Source organism: Rhincodon typus, chromosome 29 (genome assembly GCF_021869965.1).
Source record: "Rhincodon typus isolate 14 chromosome 29, sRhiTyp1.1, whole genome shotgun sequence".
Lineage (NCBI taxonomy): Eukaryota > Metazoa > Chordata > Chondrichthyes > Orectolobiformes > Rhincodontidae > Rhincodon > Rhincodon typus.
The window spans coordinates 39,377,557-39,399,672 of NC_063360.1; the positions used below are offsets into that span (position 1 = coordinate 39,377,557).

At 45.3% G+C, this 22,116-nt stretch overlaps 1 protein-coding gene across 1 annotated transcript in view; it reads left to right on the forward strand.

Moving 5' to 3' along the window:
• LOC109918349 (cartilage oligomeric matrix protein) overlaps positions 1 to 19,344 on the forward strand; it is a 33,011-nt gene extending 13,667 nt beyond the window's left edge. Inside the window, exons 14-19 of the mRNA XM_048614028.1 lie at positions 235 to 413; positions 1,715 to 1,763; positions 4,849 to 5,045; positions 6,236 to 6,408; positions 6,774 to 6,913; positions 19,062 to 19,344. Coding sequence (XP_048469985.1) covers positions 235 to 413; positions 1,715 to 1,763; positions 4,849 to 5,045; positions 6,236 to 6,408; positions 6,774 to 6,913; positions 19,062 to 19,111 — 788 coding nt within the window. The 3' untranslated portion in view covers positions 19,112 to 19,344. The remainder of the gene's footprint in view (positions 1 to 234; positions 414 to 1,714; positions 1,764 to 4,848; positions 5,046 to 6,235; positions 6,409 to 6,773; positions 6,914 to 19,061) is intronic.
• The last annotated feature ends 2,772 nt before the right edge of the window (positions 19,345 to 22,116 follow it).

Sequence of the window (22,116 nt, forward strand, 5' to 3'; positions counted from 1 at the left end):
CTTTAGGACTGATACAGAGTTATGGGGAGGGTACAGAACATGGGACTTGTTTGAGGTTGATACTAGAGGTGTACGTGGCAGTGGGATTAGTTTGGAATGGATTCAAGACTATGGGGGGAGAATGGAGGGAGTGGGATTAGTTCGGGGTTGCTGGGTCAGAATACAGCTCAGTTGGCTTGATCTACTAAATTAATCAGAGGTTACTAAGTTAAACTTCTTTGAAATATGTGACAGGTGATGGGATGGGAGACGTGTGCGAAGGAGATTTTGATGACGATAAGGTCATTGACGTTATCGATGTTTGTCCTGAAAATGCTGAGATTGCACTCACTGATTTCCGAGCCTATCAGACGGTGATCCTGGATCCTGAGGGAGATGCGCAGATTGACCCAAACTGGGTTGTCTTAAACCAGGTACCACACCTGCCAGTATAGGACACGCCCCAGGTATCACACCTGCCAGTATACGACACGCCCCAGGTACCACACCTACCAGTATAGGACACACAGTGTACCTCAAATGAGGCTATGGGACCCACTGTGAACAGCACAAGACCCTCTAGACTTTATTTTAAGATAACATTGTGCACACAAGTCAGAGAAATATTTCCATTACAATTACTTTTCTCGCTCTGAAATAAACAGAGTTTAACTAATCATTAGTTTCAGTTGATCTGTAATTTTAACTGAGACACATTGGCGTGTCCTATTCAGGCAGGTTTCATTGAGAGATATAGGATCCTGTTCATTCTTTGAAATTTTGTTTCTGATTGAATTTTGACTGCTGCAATGATTTATGCTGACACACTGATGTTTCATGATAATACTTCATGGAATCATACAATTTTACAGTTCAGCAGACAGCCATTCAGCCCATTGTGTCTGTACCAGCTCCTGAAAGAGCTACCCAGCTAATCCCATTCTCCAACCCTACCTCCATCACCCTCTAACTTCATCACTTTCAAATATACATCCAGCTCTCTTTTGAAATTTCCTATGGAATCCACTTCCACCACTCTCCCAGGCAGTGCATTCCAAATCCTAACAACTGTCTGAGTGCAGAGGTTTCTCCTCACCTAGCTGTCTTGCTGACAATCTTGAAGTTATGACCCCTAATTACTGACATACCAACTAGTGGAACCAGAATATCCTTCTTTACCTTGTTAAAATTGTTCATAATTTTGAACTCCTCAATAAGATTACCTCTTCATCTTCTCTGCTCCAAAGAGAATAAGCCCAGTCTCTCTAATCGTTTCTGTACCTAAAATCGCTCATTCCTGGTATCATTCTAGTGAATATCCTTTGCACTCTCTCCAGGACTTTAGCATCCTTCCTTAAGTAAAGTGCCTAAAACTGAACACAATATTCCAAATGTGGACTGACGAAGTGATTTGTAGAGGTGTACCATCACTGCTTTGCTATTACACTCTATGCCTCTATTTATAAACCCAAGGAAGCTATAAGCCTTCTTAACAATTTTTCAACTTGCCTTGCCACCTTCAGAGAATCATATACGTGAACCCTGAGGTCCCTCTGCTCCATCTTGGTGAGGACAATCTTTTTTATAAACATCACATGTGCTTTAAAATCTGTGCACCCATGACTGTGATAGAAGTATTCCAGATTTGAAGCAAGTTTGATTTTTAAACTGCTCATGAGCTATTTCAAATATGTATCTCAGAGTTGTATCGTTCATGGTTACTGTGATATTGCAGGGGATGGAGATTGTGCAGACAATGAACAGTGATCCAGGTCTCGCAGTCGGTAAGAGAAGTTGCTCTCTCGATTTTAATATTTTCAGATGACAAATTGCACAAAACTAGAATCAATATCACAATGTCCTCCAAAAGGGGACAGTGTAGAGATAGCTTTACTCTGTATCTAACCCCATGCTGTCCCTGTCCTGGGAGTGTTTGATTGGGGACGGGGGATGGGGGGAAGGGCGAACAGTGTAGAGATAGCTTTACTCTGTATCTAACCCTGTGCTGTCCCTGTCCTGGGAGTGTTTGATGGGGAAATAGCAAGAACTGCAGATGCTGGAGTCAGAGTCGATACAGTGTGGAGCTCGATGGACACAGCAGGCCAGGCAGCATCAGAGCAGCAGGAAAGCTGACATTTCATGCCTAGACCCTTCATCAGGACTGGGAAGGGGGAAGGGAGCTGGGAAATAAATAGAGGGAAGAGGGGTGGTGCTAAGGGAAGGTAGGTTGGATGGTGATAGGTGGATGCAGGTCGGGGGTAGTGGGGATTGATCAGTGGGAAGGGTGGGGCAGATAGGTGGGGAAGGAGACAGACAGGTAGTGTCAGGTCAAGGAGGCGGGGATTAGAGGGAGGGTTGGACATGGGATAAGGCCGGGTGTGGGGAGATTTTGAAACTGGTGAATTCTATGTTTAGGTAATCAGACTGTAGGCTCCTAAGGTGGAATATGAGGTGTTGTTCCTGCAATTGGTGTGTGGCATCATTGTGACACTGGAGGAGGCCCAGGATGGATATGTCACCCAGGGGGTGGGAGGGGGAGTTAAAATGGTTAGCGACCAGAAAGTGTTGTTGATTATAGTGTACAGAGCGCAGGTGCACTGTAAATCTGGCACCGAGTCTGCGTTTGGTCTCATTGATGTAGAGGAGGCCACTTCAGGAGCAACAGATACAGTAGACCAGGTTGGAGGATGTACAAGTGAGCCCCTGTCAGATAAAGAAAGTTTGCCTTGGGCCTCAGATGGAGGTGAGAGGGGAGGTGTAGGGGCAGGTGTAGCACCTCCTGCGGTTGCAGGGAAAGGTACCAGGTGTAGTGGGGCTAGTAGGGGGTTGTGGAGTGGATGAGGGAGTCGCAGAGGGAGCGGTCCCTACGAAAGGCAAATACGGGTGGGGAGGGAAATATCTCTTTGGTGGTGAGGTCAGACTGTAGGTGGCGGAAGTGGCTGGACGCGGAGGTTGTGGGGTGATACGTGAGGACCAGGGGACTCTGTATTTATTTTTATTGGGGAGAGGGGGTTTGAGGGCAGAAGTGCAGGAAATGCAAAAGATGCGGTTGAGGGCATTTTCGATCACCAGAGAGGGGAAGTTGTGGTCCTTGAAATAGGAGGACATCTGGGATGTGCAGGACGTCCCATCTTGGGAGCAGAGGTGGCGGAGGCGGAGGAATTGGGAATAAGGGATTGTATTCTTGCAGGAGGGTGGGTGAGAGGAGATGTAGTCGAGGTAGCTGTGGGAGTCGGTGGGTTTGAGATAGATGTCAGTGCCAAGACAGTTACTGGATATGGAGGCAAAGGGGTCCAGGAATGAGATGGAGGTGTTGGAGATATTCCAGGTGAATTTGAGGTTGGGGTGAAAGGTTTTAGTAAAGTTGATGAACTGTTCAAGCTCCTCGTGGGAGGACAAGGCAGCGCTGATTCAGTTATTGATGTAGCGGGGGAAGAGGTGGGTGATAGTGCCAATGTAGCAGCGGAAGAGGGACTGTTCCACGTATCCTACAAAGAGGCAGGCACAGCTCAGACCCGTACAGGTGCCCATAGTCACTCCGTTAGTCTGTAGGAAGCGGGAGGAGTTGAAGGAGAAGTTGTTCAGGGTGAGGATGATTTTGGTTAAGCGGATGAGGGTGTCAGTGGAGGGGGACTAGTTGGGCCTGTGGAAGAGGAAGAAGCGGAGGGCTTTTAGGCCATCCGTGTGGGAGATACAAGTGTACAGGGATTGGATGTCCATGATGAAGATGTGGTGTTGGGGGCCAGGGATTTGAAAGTGTTGGTGAGGTGGAGGGTGTGGGTAGTGTCCTGAAGGTAGGGGAGGAGTTCCTGGTCCAGGGGGGAATAGACAGCATTGTGGAAAGCGGAGATTCGATCAGTGGGGCAGGAGCAGGCAGAGACAATGGGTTGGCCGGGGCAGTCAGGTTTGTGGATTTTGGGAAGGAGATAGAAACGAGTGGCACGGGGTTGGGGAACGATGAGGTTGGAGGTTGGAGACCATGGGTGGGAGGTCTCCTGATAAGGTTATGGATGGTCCTCACTGTATTGACGGTGTTTGATGGGGGACAGTGTAGAGAGAGCTTTACTCTGTATCTAACTGCGTGCTGCCCCTGTTCCTGGGAGTAATGGATCCTTACAGATGGGGAAGTGTGAAATCAGTTGTAAATCATTTTCTCTCTTGGTTGATTTACAAATGGGATGGCATATTACAGATTTTTGCCTCCTTATTACCAACACAGTGTCCCAGTGGACTCCCTTCACCTTTGTTGAATATACCAATAAACAAGTTAACTGATGCTCAGCACCTTAAATGGGAAACGGAGCAAAAACAAACTATTAACAGAAAGCTATCAACTTAGATTAAAAAGTGATTTGGGAGTTGAGAATGCACTCCAGCTGCTCTAGTGCCCAATGGTCTTGGTAAGCCTCAGTCGTTTTGGTAGACACTTATTGTTCTTTGTCCAGGAATCCCAGGCTCAGACATAGCCATGATAGAGAAGCAGCCAGTTAGCTCCACACCACATCCAGACAGTTGGATGGATTGCCAGTGTAATATACTGCCTGTCCTTAACTGAACACTGTCCATCAACTTTAATAGCATATTCAACCAACCAGCCACGAATGTATCTAATCTTATGCTGAAAGAGTTATTTCTAACTAGACTTTAAAGCTTGCTGGATGCAACAGCCTCGATCTCACACCATCTTAATATTGTTCCTTCTCAAATTAACATTCGAAACTCTGTGGTGTTGAGAATCGAGATATACAGGATTCCACTTTCCCTAAGACTGTTTTCAACTTCTCCCACCACTCAATAATTGAGAATGTGAAGTCATTGCTCATGTATTATTGACCCTTTCACCAGAGTGATCATGTTCTTTCTGTACAGGTTACACAGCCTTTAATGGGGTAGATTTTGAAGGAACATTTCACGTAAACACAATGACAGATGACGACTATGCTGGATTTATCTTCGGCTATCAGGACAGCTCCAGTTTCTATGTGGTAATGTGGAAACAGACAGAACAAACCTATTGGCAAGCTAATCCTTTCCGAGCTGTGGCAGACCCTGGGATCCAGCTCAAGGTGAGTGACTGTTCTGAATGTGAAATCTCCCTTTGCTGGTGGAATAGCCCATGGAATGAGACTGCAGGGCATGACTCTGCACCTGCAACATGTTAACCGCCATGCTGTGTCAACCTCTCCATCCCTCAGTCTGTGCCACACTCTCCTCCCTGTATTGCCTGCCTTCCTGTGCTTCACTCCATATTGACCCCACTTTCCTGCCCCGAGCTCCACTGTGCACCCCCCCTCAACAACTTTATCCTCACTCAGTGTTGCCAACTCCGACTGTGGTCCAACCAATCATTGCTGCGCTGCTTTAGGCTCAATAGAAATAAATTCCAGTGTTTGTTCACTCTATTGATGGCCCTGTCGTTAGACATTTGTACTGCTGTTGCTTTATATGTTTGTATTTCATGATTTCTATTCTGCATCCACATTTGCATCTCAGACACTTTGCGAGGATGAATTTACAGGCCAAGATCAAGAGGAGTGGGACTAATTGGGCAGCTCTTTCAGAGAGCCAGTGTAGGAATAATGGGCGAAGTGGCCTCCTCCAGTGCTGAGTCACACTTGGATGGTGCACAGTGTGAACCTGTTGAGAGTATGTGGTCTGTGTTAATTGTCATCTGTTAACGTGGATGATAGCTACAAGTCTGGCTGACTGTGCTGTCCCAAATCATTCAAATACAGAGATTCACAGATTAATATTCATTTTATGATGGATGGGCCAGTGGAGACATTATCTCATTAACCGACCCCAAGAAGATGAAGATATGAAGCAGTTGTATCATAAATCAGAACAAGGACCATCAGGAGGTGATGTGGATGAACAGATTTGTTCTGGTCCCCATCCTATTTGTGAGGAGACTGCTGTCATTGTGGTGGCTTATTGAAGGGAGATTAACCAGACAAAGTCAGAAGACACTGTGTAAATGGTGTATATATAAGGAAGATTTTATACATTTGATTATCTTACTGAGGGAGTCATAAGTTTGGACCAATGAATTATAATCAATTCTGATATCTGATACACTGCATGGACTGGGTTGCATTTGATTGTATCCATGATTTGATTTAAGAAGTATGTCCATGTTTGCCAACCCTCCCACTCGCAATGGAACGGGGACTGGGGGTTGGTGGCAGATAAAGGATCTGCGATGATATCTCAGTAAACCAACAGATCTTTTTACTAATGGATTTGTCATAAACAGGCAGTGAAATCTCAGACTGGCCCAGGGGAACACCTGCGGAATGCCCTCTGGCACACAGGAGACACCAGCAATCAAGTCAAGCTTTTGTGGAAAGATCCCAGGAATATTGGGTGGAAAGACAAGACTTCATATCGCTGGTTCCTGCAACATCGACCCCAGGTCGGGTACATCAGGTAGGTCACAGTCTGAGGAGTGGAGGCTTGCGGGAGGTGTCACAGCCTCAGGGGAGGGGTACATTACAGGAGGTGGTGGTGATTCTCAGTCAAAACCCTGTTTCCTCATCCCCTCATCCAGGCAGACATTCACGTCATCACAGCTAGAAACTGGTTGCTAGGGAAGACTGTACCACCCAGTCTCACCAGGGTGGCATCAAAGGTTGGTTGTACTATCTGGTACCCATTATTTTCACAAAAAAGGTGCAGACTTTCAGGTCTTGTTGCTTCCTCTCCAGGGTCACTGACCTCCCGCCATTCCCTACCCCCCAATCTGATCACCCCCCTCCCCCCGTAACCCATTGAGCCTCTTTTTGTTCTCACAGAGTCCGACTGTATGAAGGACCAAAGATTGTGGCAGATTCAGGGGCAATCGTTGACACTACGATGCGTGGAGGGAGACTTGGAGTCTTCTGCTTCTCACAGGAAAACATCATCTGGGCAAATCTACGCTACCGATGCAATGGTAACTGGGGGATAAAGGAGATGGTGGGATGAGGGGAGAGTGACTTCAAAGGTGATGGTGGGATGAGGGGAGAGTGACTTCAAAGGAGATGGTGGGATGAGGGGAGAGTGACTTCAAAGGAGATGGTGGGGGCTTGAGAAGGATAACGGGGGAAGAGGGGGCTGAGGGCTGACAAAGGAGGGGTGAGAGGACAAAGGAGAAGTTGGGGGGTAAATGTGGCAATGAAGAGGGCAGCAAAGGAGAGAATGGGGAAGTGGTAGTGAACAAGTGAATGAAGAGAATGCTGGATTATTTCAAAACTAAATGAACTGTGGAGCACTCACTGGAAGACACAGTGATGAAGAGGATTACAAAGGCAGAGACTAATCAAGAACAGGCAGCATGGTTTTGTTAAAGGTCTGACCAACTGGATTGAATTTCAGTGAGGTATGTAGATGAGGGCAATGTGTTTGATGGAGTCTACTTGGAAAAAGGTGCAAATGTGGTGCAGACTTGGACAAGCTTTGGATGAGGTTCTGCATGGGAAACTGATAGTAAAGGTAAGAGCACATGGGATCCAAGAATAATTGGCAAATTGGATCCAGAATTGGCTGAGTGGCAGGCAGCAAAGCATGCTAGTTGAGGATGTTTTGTGACTGGAAGCCTGTACCCAGTGGGGTTCCACAGGGATCAGTGTTAGGGCCCTTGTTGTTGTGGTATACATAAATGATTTGGACTTGAATGTAGAAGGTTTGATCAGTAAGTTTACAAATGATATGAAAATTGGTTGGGTGTAAATAGGGAGGAGGAAAGCCTTAGATTACACTACAGTATAGACAGTCTGGTCAGACAGGCTGATCACTGGCAAAAGGAATTCAATCTAGATAAATATGAAGTGATGCATTTGGGCAGGACAAGCAAGGCAAGGGAATACATGATGAATTGTAGAACCCTGGGAAGCACTGAGGATCAGAGGAATCTTGATGTGTATGTCCACTTGTCCATTACGTAATATTTGCCTTTATTAACTGAGGCATAGAGTTTAGATGCAGGGAGGTTATGCTAGAACTGTGTAAAGCATTAGTTAGTCACAGCTAATAGATAACAGAAGAAGGGTCCCGACCCGAAACGTCAACTTTTCTGCTCCCCTGATGCTTCCTGGCCTGCTGTGCTCCTCCAGCTCTACACTGTGGTATCTCTGACTCCAGCATTGGCATTTCTTACTATCTCTGAGTTAGTCAAAGGTAGAGTATTGTGTGCAGTTCTAGAATTCACTTTGAAAGGAGCATCGAGAGAGTGCGGAGGTGGTTTACCAGGATATTGCCTGGGCTGGAGGGTTTCAGTTATGAAGAGAGATAGGATAGACAGGAGTTATTTTGTCGAGCACAGAGGAGATTGAGGGGAAACATTTCCACCCAGGAGGTTGGTGGGAAATTGTAACTCAGTACCTGTATTGTGAAGTACTTAGATGTTCATGTGTGACGCCAAGATGTACAAAGCTAAGGCCAAGTGGTGGAAAATGGGATTAGAATAGTAAATTGGTTGTTTTTGACTGGTAAAGACTCAATGGGCTGTTGGGCCTTTTCTTCATGCTATAGATCTGTGACTCTATAAAAAAAATAGAAATAATATAACACAGATCATTTCTACAGTTTTTATTATTTCTATTTTCTATAATCTGTGGAGATACTGAGAGATTTCAGGTTCAGGTATATAGCTCGCTATAGCCGAGTGGACACTTTTAAAAAATTCATTCACAGGATGAGGGCGTTGCTGGCTAAGCAGCATTTATTGCCCATCCCTAATTGCTCAGAGGGCAGTTAAGAATCAATCGCATTGCTGTGGGTCTGGAGTCACACGTAGCCAGACCAGGTAAGGATAGCAGGTTCCTTCACCAAAGGACATTAGTGAACCAGATGGGTTTTTCCTAAAAATTGACAATGGATTCATTGTAATCATTAGATTATTAATTCCAGATTTTTACTGAATTCAAAATCTACTATCTGCTGTGGTGGGATGCAAACCCAGGTCCCTAGAATATTACCTGGGACTCTGGATTAAGTCCAGAGATAATGCCATACTCTGGAATCTTCTTCTTCTCCCCACTGATGCCACCCCTTCACGTAGCCCCAGCTCTTACTATCCATTCTAACCTTCTGCTCTCTGAGGCTGAACATTCTGTACTTAGTAAAGGTGAAGCTATCAAACAGGACTACTTACATGCCAAACAGCGGAAGCAGCAAGTGATAGAGCTAAGCGATCCCACAACCAAAGGATCAGATCTAAACTCTGCAGTCCTGCTACATTGTGTCATAAATGGTGGTGGACAATTAAATAATTCGCCGAAGGAGGATCCACAGATATCCCCGTCCTTAATGATGGAAGAGCCCAACATATCAGTGCAAAAGATAACCAGAAGCATTTGCAGCAATCTTCAGCCAGAAGTGCTGAGTGGATGATCCATTTCGGTCTCCTCCAGTGGTCCCCAGCATTACAGATACCAGCCTTCAGCCAATTCAATTCACTCCACATGACATCAAGAAACGGTTGGAGACAGTGGATACTGCAAAGGCTATTGGCCCTGACAACATTCCGGCAATAGTACTGAAGACTTGTGCTCCAGAACTTGCCGCTCTCCTAACCAAGCTGTTCCAGTACAGTTACAACACTGGTATCTACCCGACAATGTGGAAAGTTGCCCAAGTATGTCCTGTACACAAAAAGCAGGACAAATCCAACCCAGCCAATTACCGCCCCATCAGTCTCCTCTCGATCATCAGTAAAATGATGGAAGGTGTCATCAACAGTACTATCAAGCAGCACCTGCTCAGCAATAACCTGCTCAGTGATGTCCAGTTTGGGTTCTGCCAGGGCCACTCAGCTCCTGACCTCATTACAGCCTTGGTTCAAACATGGACAAAACAGCTGAATTCTAGAGGTGAGGTGAGAGTGACAGCCCTTAATATCAAGGCCACATTCAACCGAGTGTTGCATCAAGGAGCCCTGGCAAAACTGGAATCAATGGATACCAGGGGGCAAACTCTCCACTGGTTGGAGTCAATGCCTAGCGGTATTGTTGCTGGACCGATAATCCAGAGACCAAGATAATGTTCTGGGTTTGAATCCCACCACAGCAGATGGTGGAATTTGAATTCAATAAAAAATATCTGGAATTAAGAATCTAGTGATAACCGTGAATCTATTGCCGATTGTTGGTCAAACCCATCTGGTTCACTAATGTCCTTTAGGGAAGGAAACTGCCATCCTTACCTGGTCTGGCCTACATGTGACTCCAGACCCACAGCAATGTGGTTGACTCCCAACTGCCCTCTGTGCAACTGGGATGGGCAATAATGCTGCCTAAAAGCAATACCTTCATCCTATAAATGAATATTCGGGAAAAAATGTCATACCTGACACATAGGAAGATGGTCATGGTTGTTGGAGGTCAGTCATCTCAGCTCCAGGACATCTCTGCAGGAATTCCTCAGGATAGTGTCCTCGGCCCAACCATCTTCAGCTGTTTCATCAATGACCTTCCCTCCATCATAAGGTCAGAAGTGGGGATGTTCACTGATGATTAAACAACGTTCAACACCATTTGCGGCTCCTCAGATACTAAAGCAGTCAGTGTTCAAATCTGAACAATATCCAGGCTTGGGCTGACAAGTGGCAAGTAACATTTGCGCGACATAAATGCCAGGCTATGACAATTTAACCAGCATCCTTTGACATTCAATGATGTTACCATCACTGAATCCCCCACTATCAATATCCTGGGGGTTATCATTGACTAGAAACTCAACTGGACTTGTCATATAAACACTGGCCACATCAGGAGGTCAGTGGCTAGGAATATTGTGGCGAATAACTCACTTCCTGAATCCCCAAAGTCTGTCCATGATCTACACGGCACAAGTCAGGAGTGTGACAGAATACTCCCCACTTTCCTGGATGGGTGCAGCTCCAACAACACTGAAAGGAGCCTGCTGAATTGGTACCACATCCACAAACATCCACTCCCTCTACCATTGATGCTCAGTTGCAGCAGTGTGTACTATCTACAAGATGCACTGCAGAAACTCATCAAAGATCCAGAGACAGCACCTTCCAAACCCACGACCACTTCCATCTAAAAAGGACAAGGGCAGCAGATACATGGGAACACCATCCCCTGCAAGTTCCCCTCTAAGCCACTCACCATCCTTACTTGAAAATATATTGTTGTTCCTTCACAGTCACTGGATCAAAATCCTGGAATTCCCTCCCTAATGGCATTGTAGGTTAATGCACAGTAAGTGGACTGCGGCAGTTTAAGGTGGCAGCTCAGCACCACCTTCACAAGAGCAACTAGGGACAATAAATGCTGGCCCAACCAGCAATGTACACTTCCCACTCATGAATATAAAAATAAAGTTTTAACTCCTTACTCTCCCTTCTCAAATGAATTTTGGGCACAGCATGAGTTTGAACTCTTCTTCTGTCAGATCTGGTTCATGCCCATTTCTTTGGGCAGGAGTCCTGTCCCAGTCCCAGAGATCTCTTCACACTCCTTCAACACTCCCCCTCCACCAGGACCCCTCCCTGTGACTATTTACCTGAACCAAACCTACTCATTGAGAATTGTTGACTTGAACTTGCTGGCCTAAATTTCTCTGCTCTCCTTGTTCCATTCCAACCTATCTCATAGAGTCATAGAAGTCTACAGCACAGAAAGGCCCTTTGGCCTATTGCATTAACAACCACCTAACTATTCTAATCCCATTTTCGAGCACTTGGCTCATAACCTTGTGTGCTTTGGCATCGTAATTGCTCATCTAAATACTTCGTTAATGTTGTGAGGATTTCTGCTTCTACTACCCTTACAGGCGGTGAGTTCCAGATTTGTAGGAACTTACTACACATCGTGCTCTCAGATCCAACTCTGAATTTGCAATCAAACCTGCTGACAATGTACAGGTGTTGTCTGGTGTACTATCTCTACATTATGAAGGCTGAACACCAACTCTCTGACAGCTCCTTCTATCTCCCCTGGAACATGACTCCACCATCGAGCATCATGCCATTGTGTACATGACTGTCATCAACACAACTGTCAGCTGGGGATCTCCTAGCTCAAAGACCCCAAAGCCCCCGCTTCTTTCCCCAAAATTTTGGACTGCCCAGGGCATGCCCATTTTTTCAGTGTGTTCCTGCCTCACAGAACTTATTTATTTCTACCTTGACTCAATTTTTTTCTCTCCCCTTGTCCCACTTACATCCACGATTTTTCTGACGTTTTATGTCAGTTTCAGATTTCCAGTTTGTGGGCTTCAGCTGTCTCCTCTTCACCTTGGATGTGCAAACCCTTTACACGTCCATGCCCCATCATGGGGATCTCAGGGCTCTGCCCTTCTTCCTGGAAAAAAGGCCTCAACTGTCCCCACCTCCCCCACCATCCACCCCCCACCCTCTCTCTCTCTCTCCTGCGCCTGGCTGAGCTTGTCCTCATTTTGAACAACTACTGTTTTCTTCAGGTCAAAGGGTGTGGCCATAGATACCTGCATTGGGCCCAGTTATGTCTGTCTCTGTGTAGTGTACGTGGAACATTCCACATTTCAGTCCTAATCAGAAACCCCCCCCACCCACAACCTGTTCTTTAGTACATCAATGATATCATTGGTGCTGCTTCCCACTCATAAGGAATTAGAAAAATTATATTTGTTTCCAATTTCCACCCTGCTCTCACCTTCACCTGGTCCACCTCTGACTCCTCCCTTCCCCTCCTCAACATCTGTTTCCATTTCTGGGGATAGGCTTGTCACCAACATCCAATACAAATCCACCGACTCCTACAGATATCTGGACTAGACATCCTCACACCCTGCTCCCTTGTAAGGACTCTACCCCATTCTCCATTTTCTCCATCTCTGCGTTGCATAAGTTTTGATGATGCCACCTTCTGCAGGGGGACCTCAGAAAAGTCCTTTACTTCAACCGAAAATTCCTTGCAACCATTGGTTGACGGGGGTCTCAGTGATGACTGACTGATTTCCTGAACTTCTGCCCTCACCCACTCCCTCCCTCTGGTCCTAACTTATACAATCTCTTTGCTTGCATGTACCTTTTCTCTTGCTCTCTCTGGCCACCTTCTGCATGTACTCTATTACACTACACAAAAATGGATTATTATTTAACTGGAGAGAGACTACAAAACTCTTTGGTCGAGAACAGTCTGCTGTCATTACACATGAATCACAAAAGTTACCATTCAGATGCAGAAAGTAAAACTGAAAGCAAATGGAATGTAATATAACAAGGTGTAGAGCTGGTTGAACGCAGCAGGCCAAGCAGCATCAGAGGAGCAGGAAGGCTGATGTTTCGGGCCTAGACCCTTCTTCAGAAATGGGGGAGGGGAAGGGGGTTCTGAAATAAATAGGGAGAGAGGGGGAGGCGGATAGAAGATGGATAGAGGAGAACATAGGTGGAGAGGAAACAAACAGGTCAAAGAGGCGGGGATGGAGCCAGTAAAGGTGGGGAGTTAGGGAGGAGATAGGTCAGGCAAGGGAGGACGAACAGGTCAAAGGAGCAGGATGAGGCTATTAGGTAGGAGATGGGGGTGGGGCTTGAGGTGGGAGGAGGGGATTGGTAGGAGGAAGGACAGGTTCGGGAGGCGGGGACGAGCTGGGCTGGTTTTGGGATGCGGTAGGGGGAGGGAAGATTTTGAAGCTTCTGAAGTCCACATTGATACCATTGGGCTGCAGGGTTCCCAAGCGGAATATGAGTTGCTGTTCCTGCAGCCTTCAGGTGGCATCTTTGTGGCACTGCAGGAGGCCCAGGATGGACATGTCGTCTGAGGAATGGGAGGGGGAGTTGAAATGGTTCGCGACTGGGAGGTGCAGTTGTTTATTGCGAACCAAGTGTAAGTGTTCTGCAAAGCGGTCCCCAAGCCTCCACTTGGTTTCCCCGATGTAGAGGAGGCCACAACGGGTACAGCGGATGCAGTATACCACATTAGCAGATGTGCAGGTGAACATCTGCTTGATGTGAAAAGTCTTCTTGAGGCCTGGGATGGGGGTGAGGGGGGAGGTGTAGGGGCAGGTGTAGCACTTCCTGCAGTTGCAGGAAAAAGTGCCAGGTGTCCAACGCATCCAACGCATTATCCTCCGACACTTCCGCCATCTGCAGTCTGACCCCACCACCAAAGACATTTTTCCCTCACCACCCTTATCTGCTTTCCGGAGGGACCACTCTCTCAGTGAGTCCCTCGTCCGCTCCACACTCCCCTCCAGCCCCACCACACCCGGCACTTTCCCCTGCAACCGCAGGAAGTGCTACACCTGCCCCTACACCTCCCCCCTCCCCCCCATCCCAGGCCCCAAGAAGACTTTCCACATCAAGCAGATGTTCACCTGCACATCTGCCTATGTGGTATACTGCATCCGCTGTTCCCGTTGTGGCCTCCTCTACATCAGGGAAACCAAGCGGAGGCTCGGGGACCGCTTTGCAGAACACCTACACTTGGTTCGCACTAAACAACTGCACCTCCCAGTCGCGAACCATTTCAACTCCCCCTCCCATTCCTCAGACGACAAGTCCATCCTGGGCCTCCTGCAGTGCCACATCGATGCCACCTGAAGGCTGCAGGAACAGCAACTCATATTCCGCTTGGGAACCCTGCAGCCCAATGGTATCAATGTGGACTTCACAACCTTCAAAATCTCCCCTCCCCCTACCGCATCCCAAAACCAGCCCAGCTCGTCCCCGCCTCCCTAACCTGTTCTTCCTCCCACCTATCCCCTCGTCTCACCTCAAGCCCCATCCCCATCTCCTACCTACTAACCTCATCCCGCCCCCTTGACCTGTCTGTCCTCCCTGGTCTGACCTATCCCCTCCCTAACTCCCCACCTCCACTCACCTTTACTGGCTCCATTCCCGCCTCTTTGACCTGTCTGTCTCCTCTCCACCTATCTTCTCCTCTATCCATCGTCTATCCGCCTCCCCCTCTCTCCCTACTTATTTCAGAACCCCCTTCTCCTCTCCCATTTCTGAAGAAGGGTCTAGGCCCAAAACGTCAGCCTTCCTGCTCCTCTGATGCTGCTTGTCCTGCTGTGTTCATCTAGCTCTACACCTTGTTATCTCAGATTCTCCAGCATCTGCAGTTCCTACTATCTCTGAAGCAAATGGAATATTGTCTGGTTTCCCACCTTGCAACAGTATAAATGTCAAGAAATTTTGTTGCAGCTGTACAGGTGTTGGTGAGACACTTCGAGTATAGTTTAGGTCAACTTATTTCAGGAGTGATACACTGGCAATGGAGACAGTTCAGAGACGGTTCAATCAGCTGATTCCTGTGTTAGCGTTGTCCCATGAAGATAGTTTGAGCAGAAATTAGAGCCAGTTGTCAGGATGATGTCAGGAAGCATTTCTTCACATGAAGAGATGGCGGAAATCTGGAACTATCTTCCTGAAACCTGTTGATGTTGGGTGGAGAAAAATGAAGATATCAAAACTGAAATTGATAAATTTTGGACAAATGTATTCAGGAATAAGGAGTCAAGGTGGATGGAGTTAAGATACATCTCATTCAAGATCTAACTTTTCAATTGGATGTCAGTGTCACTGGCAAAGCTAGTGTTTGTTGCTCACAGAGTCACAGAGCTGTAACAGACCCTTCAGTCCAACTCATCTATGCTGACCAGATATCCTAAATTAACTAGTCCCATTGCCAGCATTTGGCCCATATCCCTCTAAACCCTTCCCCAGCCTATTCAGCTTCTCCCTATAGCTCAAATCCTCCAAATCTGGCAATATCCTTGTTAATCTTTTCTGAACCTTTTCAAGTTTCACAACATCCTTCCTGGAGCAGGGAAACCAGAATTGAACGCACTATTTCAAAAGTGGCCTAACCAATGTCCTGTACAACTGTGACATGACCTCCCAACTCCTTTACTCAATGCACTGACCAATAAACGCAAGCGTACCAAACACCTTCTTTGCTATCCCTAATTGCCATTGAACTAGGTGGCTTGCTGGGCTATCAGAGGGCAGATGAAAATCAACCACTTTATCCATCAAGAGTCACAGGCAGGCCAGACTGGGTTCGAACAGCAATTTCTTTCCCTATAAAGCTTTGGTGAACCTGACGGTTTTTATAAAAATTGATGTTAGTTTTATGAGAACCGTTATTGAGGCTAGTTTTCAATTCCTGGCTTTATTCATTGTATTTGAATTTCACCAGCTCCCACGATTGGATTTGAACCCACGTCCCCAAAACAATAGCCTGGGTCTCTGGATTACCAGCCCAGGATGTGCCGACTATGCCACTGCCTGCCCCTGATTTGGCAAAAAAGGCTAAAGCGAGTGAATATCTTTTCCTGTTTCCATGAACCTTTAATTTTGTTCACTGACACAGCTTGCTCGGGGCAGGGGGGATAGGAACATGGGAACAGGAGTAGGCAATTCACCCCCTCAAATCTGTTGTACCATCAATGAGATCATGACTGATCTGTGATTTAACTCCATATACTTGCCTTTGGCTCATCTCTGTTTATATTTTTGCTTAACAAAAATTAATCTCAAATTTAAACTTAACAACTGATCTAGCATCAACTGCCATTTGTGGAAAAGAATTCTAAACCTCTCCCACCCTTTGTGTGTAGAAGTCTTCCTAACATTTTTCCTGAATGGTTTGGCCCTAATTCTTAGACTATGCCTCCCCTAGTTATAGAATCCCCAACCAGTGGAAATAATTTATGTTTATCTACCTTGTATCTTCCTGTTAACCTCTTGAAGACTTTGATCAGATTACTCCTTAACCTTCTAAATTCTACAGAAAACAGGCTGAATTTGTATAATCTCTCCTCATAACAACCTCTGAAGTCCAGGTATCATTCTTGTAAATACAGATTGTACTCCCTCCAAGGCCAATATATTCTTCCTAAGGTGTGTGCCCACATCTGCTCACAGTACTCCAAATGGGGTCTAATCGGGGTTTTGTATAATGGCACCATAACTTCTGCATTCTTATACTCCAGTCCTCTGGATATAAAGGCCAGCATTCCATTAGCTTTCTTGATTATTTTCTGCACTATTCTGCATTAGTTTTTCAGATATTTTCATAATTTGTGCCACTGAACCCCGTCTTTGTCTCTTTGGACATCCATTGTATTTTCATTCATGTTATCTGGGAAGGACCTTGATCTATCCTGTTTTGGTCCAAAATGGATAACCTCACAGTTTGAACTCCATCTTCCACAGTTTTGCTCGTGCACCTAGTCATTCAATATCCCTTTGTACTTTAATGTCATCATCTCTATACTTCTACAATGTCACCTAACTTTGTCTCATTAGCTAATTAGAACATAGAACATTGAACACAGAACATTACAGCGCAGTACAGGCCCTTCGGCCCTCGATGTTGCGTGGACCTGTGAAACCAATCTGAAGCCCATCTAACCTAAACTATTCCATTATCATCCATATGTTTATCCAATGACCATTTAAATGCCCTTAAAGTTGGCGAGTCTACTACTTTTGCAGGCAGGGCATTCCACGCCCTTACTACTCTCCGAGTAAAGAACCTACCTCTGACATCTGTCCTATATCTATCACCCCTCAATTTAAAGCTACGTCCCCTCGTGCTAGCCATCACCATCCGAGGAAAAAGGCTCCCACTGTCCACCTTATCTAATCCTCTGATCATCTTGTATGTCTCTATTAAGTCACCTCTTAACCTTCTTCTCTCTAACGAAAACAGCCTCAGCCTTTCCTCATAAGACCTTCCCTCCATACCAGGCAACATCCTGGTAAATGTCCTTTGCACCCTTTCCAATGCTTCCACATCCTTCCTATAATGCAGTGACCAGAACTGTACGCAATACTCCAAGTGCGGCCGCACCAGAGTTTTGTGCAGCTGCAACATGACCTCATGGCTCCGAAACTCAATCCCTCTACCAATAAAACCTAACACACCGTACGCCTTCTTAACAACGCTATCAACCTGGGTGGCAACTTTCAGGGATCTATGCACGTGGACACCGAGATCTCTCTGCTCATCCACACTACCAAGAATCTTACCATTAGCCCAGTACTCTGTATTCCTGTTACTCCTTCCAAAGTGAATCACCTCACACTTTTCTGCATTAAACTCCATTTGCCACCTCTCAGCCCAGCTCTGCAGCTTATCTATGTCCCTCTGTAACCTGCAACATCCTTCCACACTATCCACAACTCCACCGACTTTGGTGTCATCCGCAAATTTACTAACCCATCCTTCTACGCCCTCATCCAGGTCATTTATAAAAATTTGGATACATTACTTTCTGTGCCTTTATCCAAATCATTAATAAATAATTTCCATTTCGAAACTGCTCACTGTCATAGTGCAATAGTTCAGGGACAACACAATCATGGCCTACAATAATTCAAACAACCTGTCATAAGGCATTCACTACCCCTAACCCACCGCTAAACTCAGCATGCACTTCTGATCCACCTCTGCATTCTTCTTCCTGTTTTCATTCTCCAGCCTCTTTTGCAATCAAAGAATTCCCAAATCCAGAAGTGGCCCTTTTGCCCATCAAGTCTGCACTGACAAAAGAAACTAAGTCTGCACTAGTCTCACTTTCGAGCATGAGGCCCATTGCTTTGAATGTTATGACTTTTCAAGTGCTCATCCAAGTACTTTTTTGAAAGGTTGAGGTTTTCCACCTCAACTACCCTTCCAGTCAGCACATTCCAGATTTCCATCACTCTTTGGGTGGTAAAAAGTTTCTTCAAATTCCATCTAAACCTCCTGCCTTTCACCTTACTAGTCCATCCCAGGCAATGTCGTGGTGAATCGCTTCTGCACCCCCTCTTTCCAATCACATCCTTCCTATCCTGCGGTGACCAGAATTGCACACAGTACTCCAGCTGTGGCCAAACCAAAGTTCTCTATAGTTCCAACAAAACCTCCCTGCTTTTATAATCTATGGCATAGCTGATAAAGGCTTGTGTCTGTATGTCTTAATCAGACTATTAACTTGCCCTGCTGTCTTCAGGGATCTATGGACAAGCACCGCAAGATGCCTCTGTTCCTCTGAGCTTCTTAGCATTCTGCTACTCATTGATTACTCCCTTGTCTTGTTACTTCTTTCTCGTATTTGTCAGGGTTAATTGTTAATTGCTCTGTTTTTGTCTTCGTCAGACACAATTCCAGAAGATTTCCACCCAACACAACTTCAGAACCAGTTTTGAAGAATGGAGCATGATCCCAGAAAAACCTTTTGGAACTTACCAACTCTGGCAGTGACAACATCTCAAACCTTCAATCAATAGTACTAGAACGTTTCCCACAGATTTAGATGAAAATAACAACTCTAACACCTGGACCCTTGTTGGATGATGGGCAAGAACAGGTCTTAAGGAAATCCTTCATGATCAATTGATTGAATAAATTCTTGTCACTCAGAAGATGGCCAATCAATCAATCAATCGTTTGACTGATTTCAATTTTTTTTTCTCATTTGATCTTTGGGATTTAGGAAATGGACACATTTTGTAAATTTTAGATCAGAACAATCTGGTACAAAGGCAGATCAAGAATGAGCTAAGCTGAGATTTTTACCTTTGGTCAGTGTTGAATAAGCAAGCTAGAATCATTAAAATGTACCTGTCATTTGTGCTGACTTACAGCCATTACACTTAGTCCCCAAGTTATTTCTTTGCTTAAGATCACCTTCTAGACCCCAACAACTTGGTGAAACATTTCTCCTCATTTCCCAATAGATTTATTTTCCAATTATTTTCACCCTTTGATCTCTAGATTATTTTCCTCTCTTAACACTTCCAAAACCTTTCACCACCTTGAAAACTTGAGAGGTGACCTCTAACCCTTCTCTACTCTGAGGAGACCAGTCTTAATATCTCACTGTCTCACAACTTAGGTCTCTCTTTATTGGTAAATTTTAGTGAACATTTTCTATATGTTTTTGAAGAATTTAGTGTTTTTCCTTGCGTCTGGCACCCAGATTAAAGGTCATTAGGATACTGCCAAGCCCTTCAGTTATTCACTCGATCATTTTAACCAAATTCCAATCCTGAACATATCAGCAAGGATTATCCAACAGAGGAACAAATAGACTGACAGTGTTTAACTATTGCATCTTTTCTAAATAATCCTGCTTATAGCTGCACATTGGTTTGTAGAGTCCATATAAAGTTGTTAAAGGTGACAGATATAACCAATAATATGTAGCATTTTGATTCACTACAAAGATTTTCTGAATAAAACTTTTCCTGAGTTCGTAAAAACAAAATTAGTCAGTAAAGATTATTTCTTCATAAATGTTTCATACAGGAGCTAGCATGATAGGATGAATGGCCTTCTGCATTGCATGATTCCAGGAGTGAGAACAATGTATCACGTTTCACAACTCAACTATCTGTATCGCATTCTATTACCCTGAAATACAGTTACTGTTGGTATGTATTGAGAGCTAGCAGATCAAAACCAACACTCAGCCAAATCCAGTTAACTTATATTTAATATGTTTATATCCCTCTATACCATCTGCTTTCAAACACACCCAGGTCAGGAACAGCATGGAGTTCAATAACAGAATAAACCTTGCTCCACACCATCCCCACCAAACACTCCCAGGACAAGGATAACCTGGTGTTACTTGATAAAGCTGTATGTAAAGCAGCATCACTACTCACAAGTACTTCTCTAAGCCACTCACCATCCTGACTTTGAAATACATCCTGTTCAAAATTCTGCAAACTCCTCTCTAACAACATGGTGGGTCAACCGACAACACATGGGCTGCTGCAGTTCGGTAGGAAGCTCACCACCACCTTCTCAAGTACAAGTAGGGACAACCTCATCCACAAGATTAAGATGCATGGGAACTACGGTGACTTGGCCGCATGGATTCAGAATTGGCTTGGCCATAGAAGACAGAAGGTGCGGTGGAAGGGTGTTTTTCTGGCTGGAGGTCTGTGATTAATTGTGTTCTGCAGGGACCCATATCAGGACCTCTGCTGTTTGTGATATATATAAATGACTTGGATGAAAATGTAGGTGGGTGGGTTAGTAAATGTGAAGATGATACAAAGATCGGTAGAGTTGTGGATAGTTTAGGTAGAAAGTTGTCAAAGAACACAGCAGGATATAGATCAGTTGCAGATATGGGCGGAGAAATGGCAGATGGAGTTTAATCCGGGTAAGTATGAGGTCCTGCCCTTTGGGAGATCAAATGTTAAGCAAAACTATACAGTTAATGGCAGGACTCTGAACAGCAGTGATATACAGAAGGATCTTGGGGTCCATAGCTCCCTGAAGGTAGCCACACAAGTAGTTAGGATGGTAAAAGGTGACGTATGACATGCTTGCCTTCATTGGTCGGGGAATTGAGTCGAAGAGTCAGGATGTCATGTTGCAGCTTTATAAGACTTTGGTTAGGCCACACTTAAGAGTATTGGCGTTCAGTTCTAATTGCCACATTACAGGAAGAATGTGGAGGCTTTGGAGAGGGTGCAGAAGAGGTTTACCAGGATGCTGCCTGGATTAGACAGTATGAGCTATATGGAGCAGCTAGAAAATCCTTAGGTTGTTTTCTCTTGAGCGGTACAGGCTGAGGGGAGACTTGATAGAAGTCTATCAAATTATGAGATGCATAGGTAGGGTTTACAGTCAAAATTCTTTCCCCAGTGTTGAAATATCTAATAGTAGGGGCCATGCATTTAAGGTAAGAGGGTGAAAGTTCAAAGGAGACGTGATGGGCAGGTATTTTACACAGAGAGTGGTAGGAGTGTGGAACGCACTGCTGGGGTGGTGGTGGAGGCAGATACGATAGGGGCATTTAAGGGTCTTTTAGATAAGTACATGAATATTTAAGGAATGGAGGGATATGGACCAATGGCAGGCAGAAGGGATTAGTTTCATTTGGCATCATGTTCAGCACAACATTGTGGGCCGAAGGGCCTGTTTCTGCGCTGTACAGTTCTAGGAGATGTGACTGCTGGCCAGTTAGGGATGCCCACGTCCATGAGTGAATCAAAAAAAAGTAAAATCTCCCCAACTACATTCCTCTGCCTCATGTGAGGACTGCACCCAGAGTATGAAACCCACAAATCTTGCACGTTTTAAATTCTGAAAACCTGCTGCTCTATGGCATTCATCATGTACAGCCATAAAGTGAAGACAGAATCAGCATTCTGTAGAGATAGGAATTGAAAACATATTAAACTTTGAAGGA